General features: G+C 39.9%; 1 protein-coding gene across 5 annotated transcripts in view; it reads right to left on the bottom strand.

Annotated features, from left to right (window-relative positions):
- CCDC88A (coiled-coil domain containing 88A) overlaps positions 1-18,024 on the bottom strand; it is a 74,788-nt gene extending 56,764 nt beyond the window's left edge. For 3 of the 5 annotated variants that reach the window (XM_081903591.1, XM_081903588.1, XM_081903589.1), the window contains exons 1-2: positions 17,337-18,023; positions 17,118-17,218 (exon numbers count right to left, since the gene is read on the bottom strand). In XM_081903591.1, the coding sequence (XP_081759717.1) occupies positions 17,118-17,218; positions 17,337-17,399 (164 nt within the window). In that variant the 5' untranslated portion in view covers positions 17,400-18,023. Of the gene's footprint in view, positions 1-17,117; positions 17,219-17,336 lie in introns of all 5 variants that reach the window. The other 2 variants (XM_081903590.1, XM_081903592.1) reach the window with 1 other exon arrangement.
- Between the last annotated feature and the right edge of the window lie 18 nt (positions 18,025-18,042).

The following is an 18,042-nucleotide window of genomic DNA, read 5'->3' as shown; positions in this document are numbered from 1 at the left end:
GGTGCAAGATGAAGCAGCAGATGAGGAAGTAACAGAAGCATTTGATCTGATATGCTGCCCCTTGCGTCAATTCACTTCTATGATTTTGGAAGCTCCTGGGCAAGAGGCTTGATAAGCAGGTACTCCAACTATCTCTTGCCCCAAGAGCTTCCAAAATCATAGCGCCAGCCTTGCCAAAAGTACTCAGCACAGAGGAGGCTGCCCACTGCATCTGCATGATTAATGGCTCTAGCCTACTGGAGAACAATTCTGACATGTCTCTGCTTTGTGTGTAATTAGATCAATTGCTCCTGATAGAGATGCAGCAAAATTGGTTGCCCTCAGGGAAATGGGAACAAGCTACTCTATTGGCTTTTCTTTCTTTCAAACAGGAAGCACATTCAGAATAATTAACTCATGCAGAAACGCAAGGGACACCTCTACCAGTGGGTAGCTTTTGTTCTCACACATTCTTAAGAAGACTCTTTTCTGTTGTGAAACTGTGTGTGTCCAAAATTAACTCTGGAAAAAAACCTGTCAACTATAAGAAACATTAGCACAAAGGGAGGAAAGGGTTCAAATGTAATAACTAAAAACATCAAAGCTCTAGAATTTAGGAAGCAGAAGAGCCTCACATACTTTTTAAAGTGTATCTCCCTAGCTTTCACCCTCTTCCTCATAGCACTGTATTAAATTTAATCACAACATGGAAACAGCCATGAGATTCAGATTAATATTTCTTCTACTAAAGTTTTCTTCTGATAGAGAACACTGTAAGATTGTTATTACCCATTTTTTCAAACCCTGACTTTATAAAACAGAAGAACCAATACAAGATGCTATGTAGAACCAAAAATAGCTGTTCATATAATTAATATTTGATGGAAATGCACTCCAAGAGATATTTATTAAACTTATTAATTTCCCCCCAAAAAATGTAACTCAAAAGCCACTTACAACATCAGCAAACAAATAATGCATACATTCAAACCAGCATAAAACTAAAACATGGTATTATACCAAGAACCCAGCACCTAGGTCTCCCGAATACATAGCTTCTATCTGTGTGTCACATACATAAACTAAAAATTGCATAAAATGTAATGGAATTCACTAACATAAAATATGGAGATCACCACTAATTTAGATGAGATTAGCAGACTTCACAGAGAATAAGCCTAACATCACCAGCTGCTAGACATCATGCCTGTATGCTACTTTCATGATCAGATGAGTAGCTAGTAGGTAAGAAGAACAGGAGGCTAGTAACAGGTAGGTAGCCATGTTGGTCTGCCATAGTCGGGGGTGGGGGGTGGATTCCTTCCAGTAGCACCTTAGAGACCAACTAAGTTTGTTAGTACCTTCTGTGCATGCACACAAAAGCTCATACCAACAACAAACTTAGTTCGTCTCTAAGGTGCTACTGGACGGAGGCTAGTAGTTAGTAGTACCAACATGTTCTGCTTGTGGTTTGCTGCTGTGGGACATAGGGTACTGGATTATAGAGGCCTTTGTCTGATTCAGCACTGGCAGACAACAAAACCAAATACCAGTAAGTATTTGGATACAAGTTGTAAATCGTATCGGCTTTTGGCAAAGATTTTCAACCTAGAAATGCCTGTTTTAGATAGGATGAGATGGAGAGTCTTGATTCTGTAGTAATCAAAGTGTAAGTGTAAAGGCAGCTCAGCTGTTACTGATCAATTACAGCAGAAGGCCCAAGTCTTTGTACCAGTAGCTACTGCTAGACAAAGGAAATAGCTTTTCTTGGCAGCGGTCAAGGAAGGATCTCACAGAAATTCTAGAAGCCAAGACATGCAGCTGAAGAAAGCTCTTCCCATGAGTCTGGCAGATGTGAGTAGGAAGCAGCAATTATTTCTGATCCCAGTGGAAGGCCAACATAACTGAAATCTTAAAACCTGCAGAACTGCAAATAAATAATCAACACACTACCCAATAAGGCAGGAGGAAAAAAGAATTCAAAGTGCAGTACTAAACTTTATTTATTCCCTGCACCCTCTCCTTTCGACAGTGGCCTCAGGCTTTTGAATCAGTTCCCAGCAGAGCTGTAGTAATTCACCCCTTTATTAACCTTCAGGAAAAATATAGGGCTCACTTATTTAAGCAAACATTTGGGATCTAAGCTGCAGTTATATAATCTGACTTACTTTGAAATTGACTATTTTTTTCTCTTTAAAAATTGTTAGCTGCCTCAAAGGGTGTCTTGCAAATGTTTTTAAGAAGGAAAGGTTTAGGCTGCAATTCTTCACACTCATGGAACAAGCAGGGGGGTGGGGCGCAGTGCGGAGTGCACACACATGTAACCAAAAGTATTTTGAATATTTTTACCACCGACACCCAGCTGAGAAGGCAAGCAGGTTGTAAGTGGAAAAGCAGCCTGTTCATGCCACCATATACACTGCTTCCCACCCCCAGTCACACACATGTTGAGAATTGCTGCTTTTTAAATAATAAATTTATATACCACCCTTCATCAAAGGATCACAGGGCACTTTACAGTATAAAAACACAAAAATACATACTATAATAACAAAGAAAACAATAACCCCACACACAGTTTAAAAGGTCGTAGTTTGTTTCATCAGCCAAAGGCCTAGGAGCAGAGGAATGTTTTCACCTAACATCTAAGGTATGTAATGAAGGTGCCAGGTGAGTGTTCCTGGTGAGACCATTCCACAAACAGTGAGCCACTGCAGAAAAGGCCCCGTTCTCAGGACTAGATAATTCTCTGGACACCACCTGAGATCTGTAGATTTAAGCTGTAATCCTATACACAGTTAGGAGTAAGTCCCATTGAACTCAACAGGACATGCCTCTGAGTAGACATGCATATAATTGCTCTTGGTTCTCTGCAAACATGTATTAGAATCAAGTTACAAAACCTACAGAGGTTCAAAGGGTTTGCTCCTGATTAAGGGCAGTTCAGATCACCTTAAGAATGAGAAATAGCGGCAGGGGACTTCTTCCTCCTCAGCAGAAGAAACCCATTCGTCTAGTTCTCGGTTTTGTTTCCTCTTCCATTTGTTGGAGAAGCACTGCTTTAATTTTCAAGTAAATTATGTGATTTCTATATTGGCATTTCTCTTCCCCAGTGATGGGCACTGCATGTTGCATTTTTTTTCTTTCAATATTCAAGTTGTATATATGGAATACACTTTCTGCTGAATTATGAGAGGCCCTATCAGTATTGGAATTCTACTGGTTTTTGAAGACTCACCTGTTTGCACAGACACTCTTGACTCTTCAACGTAAATCTGTTTTTAATTACAATACTGTTTTAAAAAATCACTGCTTTTGATATAGTAGCAATGTCCAGGTAACACTATGTATATTCCTCTGAACTGCCATCTTAGAATTAGTAATTTTAGGATTTGAAAATGTGCATTATTCACACTATTAATTTTTAATCAAGAGTGAAAATCTGAAAGTGGGATCCATGTTTCAGGTTATGAGTCATGTGTGCATCTGGACCAATTGAAAATCACAGTGGCTCTAGATGGCTATTCTACTAAGCTATCACTAATGGAGGAAGACCTAGAGGAGTAGGAAGACCTCGGCCTCCATGCACCTTGGACTGCTTCCTGAGGTATGCTCTAGAGCAGGATGGGGAAAACATATCTCAAAACATAGTAACTTATTTGTGGTTTCCATTGAATTTAACAGTGTAATATGTGGTGCTACTTTCAGTTCATAGTCTCAATATTAAAAAGCAGGATCATTGCTTCTGAAATATTTCCAGTACAAAAATAGACCTACACTTTATGGGATTACAGAAAAATATCTGCATGAGACAAACATAAGTTGCCAGTGGCAATCTCGAAAGTCACACTATATATATTCTAAGGCAATGAATCCTACATATCTGAATAGCTCCTTTTGTAAGGTGGAAAATGAGAATGCTTCACTGGCAAATAGCCTAACAAAATAGGGCAAATTTGTCTAGAAGTCAATAGGCAGCCCAGCAGTAAAAGATAGCCTTAAGCAATTTTACATTTAAAAGCAACCTACATATGACAAGTTACATTAATTTCAACTGGAGGAAAAACAGACAAGAGCACCCACAATGATAATACATTAGTTCAAAAAGCATAGTAAATAGAGGGGAGTCTGTTATTCTCAAATGCTATCACCACTATAAACTACAGATTCAGACATCACATAATCAGGGATTAGGTATCTTTTTCATGCAACAAAATCTATCACAAATAAATATGAAGCCATTAAGCTATCAGATTTCTAAATCTAACCAGACAGCAAATCAGTTGTGTCTTCTCCTGCCATCTGTTCAATGACGGTACTTAATGATTAAACCAGACTCAATTATACTAAATTATTAATTTTAAAATATATATTTATACTATAGTACAAATACAACCTATATTAACCACACAATACATGATTTGCTTGAGCATTCATAGCTCTGCGAGACTGACATACGAACTACATCTATCATTCAAGAAACACTCTTGTGAAAATCTATCTCTAAGGCTGCAGGCCTAACCACACCACAGAGTAACTCATTGGAATCAATGGGGCAAAATTCTGAGTATACATCATTAGAATTGCAGCTTAAATGTCTCAGAAGGTCACTAATTTCTACATATCAAAACCCTGAAAACTTTAATGGTTTCAACAATGCTTCATAATGTCTGCAAAGATACATTTTCAAATTATTTTATACATGGTGAATACTAAAATCCAATACAGTAAACTGATCATACTGAATATGTTCAGATATAGCTGTAACATCTTTCCCTCTTCAGACTCTAGCTATGATTTTCAAGTACTGGTACAAAAGGGCAGGGCTTTTTCTATTTGGAACTCAGGGAAGTGTCTATGGTGAGTTCAAGTACCTATTTTTCTAGAAAAATAGCACTGCTAAAGGGTACACTGAAACTTTACGTTTGTTGTAAGGAGGAATACATAACTGCAAAGTATTTATTTGGCAGTGAAACTCTTGAGCTAAAAGACTTTTGCCTAAAAGAGATAGTCTTTCAGTATCTCTGAAGGACTGCCTCTTGAAAGTATTAGTGAAATGAATGTGAAACATGGCCAATTTTTGTCACTATGTTTTTATAATGTCCCATATTTTCCGGCATGCCCCCGTTTGCCAAACTAATGGTACGTCAATATCTACTCAAAAGGAAGAGTTTGTCTAACTTCCTGTTTTATATTTTGTGAACATGACACATACTTTGTCAATTTTTGAAAGTCTAAAATGGACTACATGCACAAAATCCATTTCAGCACTTGTCTGTACTGGAAAAGGATTCCACACTGGGTCTGTACTGGTATGTTATAACTTATCTATTAATCTGTTCTGGTTTGCAAACTGTAAGCAGTGGCAGGTGGAATAAATGAAGGCTGTACTTGATAATTTGAAAACTACCAGTAAAGCATTCCAATCAGCAATTTCAACCAGCTCTATTATATTATTATATTATAAGATTCAAACATAGTGGTATAGTTATCAGATTTAACTTTTTTAAAAGAGAGGAAGCTAATATGGCTCTGTGACATTTCATCTATGTTATACAGATATTTCACCCAGGAATAAAGGAAAATTGACAGCCTTCTGTAGATAGTTCTATGAGGTTGTGGATTTAGAACCTTAGAAGTAAAATATTTCTGTATGGAATGAAATTTTTTTTAGAAAACCAACAAAAATGACTTCAAATCTGAGTAGTTTTGTACTAGAAAGTCACAAATATTCTGAATATCTAAAGTAAGCACTCTTATGAGATAGCTGGCTATGGCTACTGTTTAACAGAGCTAGTGACAAGATAATGCTTGTGACAATTGATCACATTGGTTCACAATTCATTCTAATAGTATATTTGCCCATGCAGGAAAGTATGGGTGATCCTGTGATTAAGATGCCAAAGTTGAAAGCAAACATAATGTCACGCATCGCTAACTGTTAATACTGAGGAAATCTGTGAGCTGAAACAGAGCCGTCTCATGTTCACGCTGATGTGTTAAGGATATGTGCCAAGTTTCTCATTCACAGTTATGCTTGGATGGGTGACACCATTCTCTTCCCTTAAGCAACTGTTCATGATACAAGCTACCTCATCACAAGCTCAGTTTTAAGAAATATTATTCCACTAGACATAAACAAGAAAGCCATTCCTTTATAAACAGTACTTCAAACAAAAATTATTATTATTATACTGCGCTTAGGTTTCCTAAGAGGAAAAAGTAATTCAAAAAAGGCATTCATTTTCCATAAACAAAAACAAAGAAAAAATAAAGGTAGCAAGAAAAATGGTTCTATAAAAGGTTTTGACTATCAACATTTCCTTTCACTAAATAAAGTCTAGAGTGCTGCTAGAGTGCATCAGCTCAGGTGCTTCCTGCTTGATGTCTCAGCATTAAGTCATAAATACAGGAAGAGAATGAAAAAGAAAGCATGATTTGGCAGGGGAAAGTCTCCACTCAAAACGTTTGCTGTGTGCAATTCCCCATCAGGGTGCTGATATGGAGCAGGGGAGAAAGATTAGTGCTTTGGGACCATGAGGTCCATGTGGGGGCTGCATGCTGAAATGCAAAATCAGACTTCCAAGACAAGCTTCAGATATATGTGCCTCTTTTATGTGCTTTTTAACATCTTTATGCGCTCCCTCGCCCAGCTTGTCCGGAGATTTGGGCTGGGTTGCCATCAGTATGCCGATGACACCCAACTCTATCTGTTGATGGACGGCCATCCTGACTCGGCCCCAGATACACGGACCAGATGTTTGGAAGCTGTGGCTGGATGGTTACGTGGGAGCCGGTTGAAGTTAAATCCCTCGAAGACAGAGGTCCTCTGGCTGGGACGGAGCGATATGGGATTGAGGGGGCAACTCCCATCTTGCGGGGGTGCAATTAGTGCCAGCACCATCCGTTAAGAGTTTGGGTGTAATCTTTGATACCTCCCTCTCTATGGAGGCACAGATTACAGCTATAACAAAGGCGGCATTTTTTCATCTCCGCCAAGCTAAGCATTTGGCTCCTTATCTCTCTCGCCCTGACCTAGCCACTGTGATCCATGCGACGGTCACCTCCAGACTGGATTATTGTAACTCACTCTACGTGGGGCTGCCCTTGAGACTGACTCAGAAACTCCAGCGGGTGCAGAATGCCGCGGCGAGACTCCTTATGGGGTCTTCACTGCAAGATCATATTCATCCAGTACTATACCAGCTGCACTGGCTCCCGGTGGAGTACAGGATCAGGTTTAAGGTGCTGGTTTTAACCTTTAATGGGACCCTCGTACCTACGGGACCGCCTCTCCTGGTATGTCCCACAGAGAAATTTACGGTCTGCAAATAAAAACATCCTAAAGATCCCAGGCCACAGAGAGGTTAGGCTGGCCTCAACTAGAGCCAGGGCTTTCTCGGCCGCGGCTCCAATCTGGTGGAACGCTCTGTCACAAGAGACTAGGGCCCTGCGGGACCTGACATCTTTCCGCAGGGCCTGCAAGACAGAGCTGTTCCACCAGGCCTTTGGCCAGGGCACAGCCTGACTCCCTCCTCTGGCAACCTGCACAGAATTTTGCTTGATGGTTGCCATTAATTTGATTTTAATTAATTTTATAATGAATGTTTTTAGAATGTTGAACTATTTTGATTGTTGTTAGCCGCCCTGAGCCCAGCTTTGGCTGGGGAGGGCGGGATATAAATAAAATTTTTTATTATTATTATTATTATTATTATTATTATTATTATTATTATTATTTTATATCAGGGTAAAAAAAATCATTATCTTCTGAAGTAGAACTCACATTAGTAGTACTACCTGGGGCTGCTGGGAAAGATCACTTGAAGACACCAGATTGCTGAAAACTGATAATTGGACCGACTTCTGGCTGGGATGAGAAAATCTAAGTTTGTGCATTATAAAGATGATTGTGTTCGACAGAAAACTGAATATCTGATTACCAAATAGAATTTTATGTTGCTTTGATGCATTCAGACTTAGAGCAGTGCTTTAGTATGGCTGCATCTGTTTTGTGGCACTCATCCATTGTCTCCCGACACAAATGGATGCCAACCAACCTGATTCCTTGCAAAATACAACACTATCTGCGTTTTGTGTTAACAACTGAATACATTTTTTGTTCCAACAGGCCTTCCCAGCTGAATGAAGGGTCTCTGTCATGGGTCTCTCTCTCTCCCTCTCTCCGTGTGTGTGTGTGTGTGTGTGTGTGTGTGTGTGTGTGTACACACACACTATATATCTGTATCTATATCAATATATATTTGGTGTGTGTTGTTTTCAACTGTGTTTTTGCTGTTTTTAGTGTACATTGTCCTGCAATGCATTGTGGGGGCAATAATAATTCACCCTCCCACAGAAACCTTAAGGGTAAAAAGCTTCTGAAGGACAAAATTTACTACTTTTTCCTATACCCTTATTTTCTGCACCAGGCTACACCAAATATATTATTAACTGTTGATACAGTTACTGTCACAGACTATCCAGTATTACGGATCAAAAGAATTAAAAGGGGAAAAGACCAAAGAAAATTTATCTTATACATCAACCCACAAAACAAATCGGGATTTTTAAATAAAAAGATGAAAATCAGAGGATAAAGAAGGACATAAAACTAGGAAAGACAGAATGATCAGAGGATTATTTGTAGACAAAAGAAATAGTAATGATCTTAGAATTACTGATAACAAAAAATGGCTAAGAAAGAAGATTGTGAGATCTTGAAGACAAATCAGAAATTTAACTCCAGGAAGTATTTTTTTACATTAATTTAAACAGCTGTGTCCTCAAAGCAGCACAAACTGTGAAAACAGTTGCACTATTGTTACATTTTAGTTTAACTACTACATGTGCTCCTTTATATACTGAAACAAACTTGTTTTATTTACTACGTTCAAGCAAAACCAAACATGTATTTTGTCAGGCATCCCAGGAGCGAATCATTGCCAAGTGGACACAATAAACCCACTTACAACATTTTCAAATGACATAAATAGCCACAAGCTTTTTTTAAAAAAGTGCATATATTTTCGCTTTCAAGGCATAATTATGAACAGTTAAGAGGACGCATTAAAATATAGTCACTTAAATTCAATGTGTGTACAGCAGCCTTTAAAATTAAAAATACTGCTTCCTTAATCCCAGTTGACAAATTCTGAAATGTGAATTGAAGAAACAAACTGATACAAATAATTCATCTTTTGCTCAGAAACCAGAAGTGCAAACTTCACTGCTATCCAGTTATTTAGTTTAAAATACTTTCCTCCATAACATTAGAGCCAAAATAGATGTCATGGCAGCAATGCCATTTGTTTACATATAGAATTTTTCTGATCAAGTAAAAGGAAGGAAGGAAGGAAGGAAGGAAGGTAGGTAGGTAGGTAGGAAGGTAGGACTATGATAGCACATAAATTTCTCTCTACTGGCAGAAAGGAGTGCTGTTATGTTGGAGGCAGCTCTCCCATGTCAGAGGCCTCAAGGTACAGTAAACCCAAACAAGCTGTAAGCTGCTGCCAGCTGTTCAGCATGAAAAAACCCTAAAATGCCATTTTAGGGCATTGTGCCAGCAGCTTTACATCCACTGAGTAAAGTTTTGTGAGTCTGATCCTCTGGTTCCTCAGCTATACCAGCTTGAAGCTGGCATAGCAAGGGGAAAAGGGGGGCGGGGAGGCATGCACCCAGCTCCCTCTTGCCCTTGACAGTAGACGCCTGCAAGGCTTCAGCTGACCTTCCCAGACCCTAGCCTAAGATTAGGATTGCTCTGTTATTTTAAATAGGAAAAAGAACACATAGATAAGGAGTCTAGACCTACCCCCTCCTGTAGCTTCCCTCATCAGCTCAGGGTTTCAAGGGCACACTTTCTACACATTTTATGAATCTGCCCAAATCTCCAGGGGTTTCAGAATCAGGTTATCAATAAAACCCAACAGATCACAGCCTATCAGTTAATATCAAACACCTTATAGAGAATCTGGTAATAGCAGCTAGAAGATGTATTCTCCAACACTGGAAATTAACAGAACCTTCCACTACAACAGAATTGTTATTTTAAAATAATAGAAATTGCAGTATATATAAAACTTATGTTTCCCCCTCAGGGTTCAGCAAAAGGTGCAAGAAAATAAATTTAAAGGAATGGTTTTTACTTCTCTTGAAAGGTTTTGTTTCCATAAGTTATAATGTCCAACCTTGTGTCTTTTTTACAATGCTATAACTTAAAATAATATGGCCATGACTATATTCTGCTTATACTTATATTTCTATCTGTATTGTAGCTTATGTCTGCATCATTTATTGCTTAAATTGTTTGAAGTAATCACCTGACTGGTGTGGGGGGTAGGGATCCTACTTAGGAAAAAAATGCAGTCAGTGCCTCACTTAATATGAGCCTTCAACACAAGTGACCTAGTTATGGGCCCTGGAATGAATATATAAAGTTGCCCTAACAGTGACCTACAATGGGAAATGTAGACAACTGAAGGGAACATGGCATAACAGAAATAAAATCTGTTCTGCTGGAACAGAAAAGCCTTACTGAACAACTGAATGGGGAAAATGATATTTTAAACAGATGCTTTGGACTGTTTGTTAACAGCCATTATATTCAAATCAATAAACACTTAAGGAAGACGTTTGTAAAAGATCCGATGTCTTCAGTCCCTCCACACAACAAATAAGCTATCACATCATTATTCTAGCCATTTCTTTCAAGTTATGGCTAGTATGATTAAAGTGATTAAAAATACCTTCATTTCAGTAATACAGTGGTACCTCTAGTTATGAACTCAAATCTTTCTGGAGGTCCGTTCTTAACCTGAAACTGTTCTTAACTAGATGCATGCTTTCGCTAATGGGGCCTCTTGCTGCCACTGGCACACAATTTCTGTTCTCATCCTGGGGCAAAGTTCTCAACTCAAGGTAACTTTTCCAGGTTAGCGGAGTTTGTAACCTGAGGCGTTTGCAACTCGAGGTACAGCTCGAGGGCAATAAGCTTCATGAAAAAAAGGCCCATTTCTGTGGTGGCCCCCGATTTTGGAACTCCCTCCCTACTGAAGTGCAAATGGTTTCACCTCTGGCAGGAGTATATGCAACAGGGAATAGGAGGGCTCTACACATCTTCTTTTGCTGCTGTGCTGGTTAATTTCATTTTGAAACAAATGTGGAATCCACAATTATTCTGATCCATTGATTTCAATGGGACTATGCAGAGTATGACTTAGTTGGATATTACCTGTAGTTACCCCCCGCTGCTTTCATGTGCAAAGGGGCAGTGATTAGCTAATAAAAATCTCCATCAAAAGATGCTACCTTTTCATATCTTGCATACCAAAATATATTCACCAGCAACCCTATTGCCCCTGAGTACTTCAAGGACCAAGCATCCTCCAACAGCTCTCATCTATTTTCCTATATCCCATGCCTTGCCTTACGAAATAGCTATTCCCAACATCCTGCTGGAATAAGCCTCTCCACATCCAAACTTCCTGCTTCACAGGTCAGAAATCATCACCGTCTATTTACCGTATTTTTTGCACCATAACACTCACTTTTTTCCTCCTAGAAAGTAAGGGGAAATGTCTGTGCGTGTTATGGAGCGAATGCCTGCGGGTGGCGGGGGGGATCTGCTGCAGTCGTGAGCAGAGGATCCATGGTTCCCCTTCCTTCCCTCCTCCGTGGTTACAAAGCATGGATCCACATGGATCCTCAGGATTTTTGCATTGGGCTACTCCAAACTCACTGTCAGATCACATGTCTGTGGCCACAGCATGAACCACAAAAATCATATATCCACTATTTTGTTTAAAAAAATTTTTTTCTTGTTTTCCTCTTCTAAAAACCACATGCGTGTTATGGTCTGGTGCGTGTTATAGAGCGAAAAATACGGTAGTCCCTTCACCACTGGCTGCAAATTCTAGTAAACAGCACTTTTTCTTTGATATCAGCATACACCGATGCCAAAATCCAGCTTTCTCCCGATTGAAATGTAGAGAGTTTGAGGACTGGGACATTCACAGGGAAGCCAAAATGCTTGTTTACAAAGCTATTGTACTACCAACCTTATTGTATGCTTGTGAAACATGGACCACCTATAAACACCATCTCTAACTCCTTGAAAGATTCCATCAATCATGTCTCCAAAATTTTTTACACATCACTTGGGAAGACAGTTGAACTACTGCCAGTGTACTGGAAGAAGCAAAGATCACCAGTGTTGAAGCAATTATTCTTCAACATGAACTTGGTTGGGTTGGTCATGTTGTTTGGATAATTGCCTGATAATTGTCTTCCAAAGCAACTACTCTGTTCAGAACTTAAAAATGGAAAGCGTAATGCTGGTGGTCAACAAAAGAGGTTTAAAGACTCTCTCAAGGCAAATCTTTTTTAAAATGTAGACTCTCTCAAGGCAAATCTTTTTTAAAATGTAGTATAAACACTGACAATTGGGAAACACTGGCCTGTGAGCACTCCAATTGGAGAACACCTTTACCACAGGTGTCATGGACTTGGAAGATGCTCAAACTCAGAACAAAAGGGAGAAATGTGCTAAGAGGAAGGAACCCTCACCATCATCAACTCCCACCCGGAAACCTATGTCCCTACTGTGGAAGGATGTATGGATCCAGAATTGGCCTCCACAGTCACTTACGGACTCACCGCTAAGACCATGTTCATGGAAGACAATCTTACTCGGCTACGAGTGATCGCCAAAGTAGTAGTAGTAGTATTTTTATTGTTTCTAAAAGCTTCCAGATTTCTTCTTGTTTTTAAGCAGAGCCAGCCCCTCTGATCCCGGGGTGGCTGAATACAATAAAGGAGGGGATGTAGCTGGAATATCCTGCAGCTGATGCCTTATTTGTTAAACTGAATTGATTGTGAGTATTGTTCATCACAGCACAGCACAGAGAGTCCTCTCTCTCATGAGAAATCTCAAGTCCTGATTTGCAAAAGCTGATAAAGCTACTTGAAAGAAGAGACCCATTTTATTGGACTGGCTTTCACAAGGAATTTGGAAGAGTTTTGAATTTCAGAGAAAGGTTACATTTAGTTACCAAAGTCTATTCATGGCATGGTAGTGAAGTGAGAATCTGTGTAGGACTGGAAAGTACACTGACAAGCTTCTTTTGATACTGGAGCCTATGAAAGTAGCTCCTATACATGACCTGACCTAAATATAGAAAAGCTATTGATTAGGAGCACCTATCCTATTATCATTAATATCTTCTGCACATTATCATTAATATTTTCTGCACATTAATATCTTCTATCAATGTCTTCTACCACCAGATATGAAAATCATCAGTTCTCAACAGTGGTACCCCAGTTATGGAATTATCATTAGGTTTCCCCTTCAAAGAACTGTCAGCATAAGCAGCATGATCCTTATCAGTTCAGGACCCTAGACAATGGAGTATGCCTCCAGGGATGAAGTCAAACTGTTGTTTTTGCTGCATTAGGAACACTGAAGTGACTTCTCCGGAGTGCAAGCCTGGGCAGAATATGTGGAGGTTCCGAGCTGCCCACATGACAAAACACTGCCCCCGCCCCCTGGCCTGATGTGGTCCTAAGGAAATCAAAGCATACAATTGGTACCAGCTAGGCTGCAAAAGTTGCCAGAATGAGGCGTACAAGGGCCATCCAAGCATCTTAGGGACTCCACTCTAGTTTTGTGTAAGGTTTATTCCTTAGCCTTTTCTTCGGTCCCTCAAAGCAGCGGAGGTTTGGGGTCAGAGTTTTCCTTTTCCTAGATGGGCTACCTCCCCAGTTTGAAGATCCCCATCTGTCCCTTATTTCCCTCTACAACATGTGCAGAAACTGGCTTATTGACCTTTGGACCCACTATTGGTCTCATTCACTCAATCCGCTACAGCCTGTCTTTGCATGCAGGAGAATGCATGGGGCATAGTGGTACTTTAAGCCTTTACCTTGCTAGGGTCCTGAACCAAAGCAGCCACCCACTCCCCATGCCTGGGGAAAAAATTTCCTAAGAAAATTGTAGGCATGGGGAGTCCTCTATTATTTCAGGGGGACAAAAGGTTCATGTCCACTACACTGGAGTCCCAGGTCTATATCCACACCACCACCTTTCTGTTTTTTGGGGTGAGAAGTTTGTACTCAAGGTCAAACTATAAGTAAACCTCATGTGCAGTCTTGTCCTAAATCTTAAAATGATTTGTTAACTGTGGTTGGCATCTATCTGTCTTGGGAGACAGTGGAGAAGTGTGCCTTTGGGGGTGAAGTCAAACTGTTGAAGAATTACAGCGTCTGTTGTGGCTATCCTCCCATGTTATCTCTGCTCTCTCAGCATTTTTTGTGGTCCAAAGGAAAGCAGAGCAATATGTTTGGCACTAGCTTGGCTACAGGAGTTGCTGGAAGATAACTAAGGGTTTCCTAAATTGTTATGCTGTTCAGATTCACTGGAAAACTTGGACCACAGCCTAGGTAAGACAGTCAACTGTAGTAGTGGAATATGCAATTTATGATGCCTCCCAGCTAATTATTAACAACAACAACATTTGTACCCCGTCCATCTGACTGGGTTGCCCCAATCATACAGCAACTATGAAGCAGCACTTGACCCTCTGCCTGTCTTAAAAGTGTCCCACTTAACATTGAGTGAGTGAACCCTCTCCTGGTATAGAACCAACATAGAGAGAATGCTGAATCAAACATCTTGAGGTTCATTTTAGTTTGCCAATTGGTTTGTCAAAAGGCCCTGTGGTTAAAGGGTGTGGTGGTTGATGCTCCAAGTAGCTTTTGTAGACTCCTGATTAAAATATTTGCTACCCTCCCAATACCAATTCAGAGTTTGTGCTAATTTAATTGACCTTGGGATAAAATGTACCCAATCTAGATCATCTATATAGCAGTGTTATTTCATAGTTGCTGTATGGTTGTTAATTAGCTGGGGTCACATTGTGAAGGAGAAGAAAATGGTGCCAAAGGAGCAGCAGAGAGAAGCATTTTGCATCTCTCCTTAAATCAGGGGTTTTTGTCAGAAAATCTCTGCACATGAGCACTTGGTACAGCTGTACTCTAAATGTGATATCCAAGTCAAGTTGTATGCGACTGACTTTTTTTGCAAATCAGCTAGCAAACTGAATTATCATTACCCCAAGCAACTCTGCTTAAATGGTATCAAAAATAAGCTGCCTTTATTCAGACACAATGGTAGCAGAAGAGAGCATTTTCTATCACTGACACTGTTATAGTACAGGTGTGGCGTGATGAGTCAGATGCAGACTAATTTCTCTGCCACTCTTTGTTGTCTCCCTTGATACTCCAGTGCCAAAAACCTCCACTGTAAATAAGAGAAGACCACAAGTGTTTTTCTGGGAACTATTTTCTCAACAGCCTCAGTCAACCTCCAATCCACATCAGGTCATCAATCAGCATCAACTTTACCTTTGCCTGTCCCATCCCAAACACATCACTATGCCTAAGCATTCTGGAAGCTAGCTAGGTCCATAACTCTCAGGAATAAAATCCTAGTGGCTCACCACCCTGAGTACCAAGAGTAATCTAAATCTTCATAAAATGATGGTAAAACTACAAAGCAGTTTAAACAAGGTTCTGTTGTGCCCAAGCTACTATAAGTCACGGTAGAGAGATTTCAACAAAAGTACACACTATTCCATATAAGAAGAAAGAATTTCCATCTCTACCAAAGGATCATCTCCAATTCTCCACTGCACCAACAGCAAAGAAATGAGTACATTACAAGGCTCTTAGTCTTTAGAATGACATCCTAAATTCTATTATGTTTCTGACTATACTGAAAGTAATCATCCAGCTATACAACTTTATTAAAGAACAAAAAATTGTAATCTCTGGCTTCAAGTAATCATATTCATTGAAATTTCATGTCAGTGAAGTCTGACTTCATACTAGACTTTTTTATACATAGCCATTATTAACTGCATGCATCCTTAATTTGGGAACCCTTTGAATATTACTTAAATCAGAAGGTTTTAACAACAGTACTTGTTGCTGCTCATATCTTTCACAGATGTTGATTCATGCATGATGATTTCCACATGTTGAATCACTAGCTTATGAGCAACAGCTCTTGGGCAAACAAAGTACAATAGACTACACAGGACTAAAACATTTTTGCTCCCAATTCAGGATGTGGAAATGTTACTTTTAGGTTTAGTCCTGTGTAGTCTAAAAATGTTTTAGCAGCAAGTTGTAAGCCATTTCATTAGTGGCATTCATCTCTCATCAAAAACTGGGGAAACCTCTTGTGGCAATGTTCATCTCAAAGGAAACATGCTGCTTCTGGGAGTGCCCTATTTCTTATAAAACTACTTTTAATTTCCCACAACTTTATTTGTTAAGATATCTCACCACTGAAAAATAGAATGAATATATGCCTCTTCCATCCATATTAGTGATACAAAAATTAACATCACTTAGCCATAAGGTTTAAAATATGAATCCATTTCTGCTGGGTTTTCCAATATTAATTCAAACTGGGGACAGACTAGCCTTTGTAATGATCACTACAAAATGATGCCATTGAACCAAAATACTATCCTCAACAGATTTCCCTCAAACTTTTGTTCTGAGCTGTGTTTCTGAAGTATATTACAGCACAGAATAATTAAGTGCAACTTTCATTTAAACAAACTGCTGAAATCAATGGGGTTTCCTTCCCAAGTAAAATTAAGATCAGTTTGCAAGCACTATTGCATTTTGTCTTAAACATTGATCAAAATCAGGGATCTGAAGCTCCACACAGATAACATATGAGGGACGAAACCTGGAAGGTTTCTACAAAACATTAAAATGTATACTGAGCTTATACGGCAAATATAAAAAGCTTAGAGTTGAACATTTCATCTGAGTACAATTATTCTCAGACCAGATGCAGTACTTAACCCTTTACTGGACCGAATCCTGTGTTACTTCTGCCTAGCAATTTTGCATCTCCCCACTTCTGCTGAATTCTTGTGGATATACAACTGCCAGGAAACAGCTGCACACAGAAGCAGTACAAACAATTGGGAATATGTTAAGGCACTGAACTATGTTCCCAAGTAAGCAGAAAAAGTGACCACAAGAAATAAATGCATTCTTAGACCAACTGCTAAAAGTGGCATACAGAAGACACCAAATCATACAATAAAACAACTTACATTTGAAGCATGACTTCATTCAAGAAAACTCCATCCACAAGTGCAACATATTCGTCCAAGTTTGTTGGATTTCCTCCAGCTAACGGTCCAAATGTCTTAACCTATAACAGAATTATCACAATGACATACTTCGTCTTGGTCTCTACCGTAAGAAATTATACACATACATACACACACACATTTGAAATCTCTGCCACTGAATAGTGAATTAATGCTTACCCACGTAACAAGAGGGCTGGATATGAAGACCTCCAAAAGAGGTGTGAAAATCTCGTTTTCCATCTCAAGAGCTTTGTTAAAAAAGACAACAAATCAGGATTTTCCAAAAATAAAGAAAAGCAAAACAAAACCAGAAGCCTGTATGAGGTCCCTTCCGTTGCAGTAATTCCGTAAAATGCTCCACGAGTTCAGGAAGAATACGTCCAAGCTAGTTCCCCCGATAAAATTCAAAAAGTAGCCAGGGCAGCGGCGACAACAGGGTTTTCATTATGCCCCTCGTCCAGAAAAGGAGCGGTCGCGAGGCCATCGACGATCATTTTCAGGGATTCCCCCCCCCAAAAAAAAACCCTTCCCCCGACGCTTCCTACGGATGTATGTCTTCGACTTCACTCTCTTTCTTCCTCTTCTGCCCGTGCTTTAAGAGGAAGGAGAAAGAAAGGAAGCGACCCTACGAAAGAGCCCCACATCAGCCAGCCGCACAACAGCAACACCCCCCCAGCCCCTTTTCTCCCCCCCCCCGGGGCTGCCGCCGCACCAGCAAGCGAGACTGCAAAGACATGCAAATCCCAAGGAAAACTACCTCGACCCAGTTTCGCTCCCGTGCATGTGTGTGACAAGGGGGGGGGGCGCACAGAAATCTCTCCTTCCAAGCCACCACCCCACTTTCCAAGTCCCCCCCCCTTTTCTCAAGCGAGCCCGCACAGGA

Source organism: Podarcis melisellensis, assembly GCF_964234715.1.
Source record: "Podarcis melisellensis genome assembly, chromosome: 3".
NCBI lineage: Eukaryota > Metazoa > Chordata > Lepidosauria > Squamata > Lacertidae > Podarcis > Podarcis melisellensis.
This window is presented reverse-complemented; position numbering and strand designations above follow the sequence as displayed.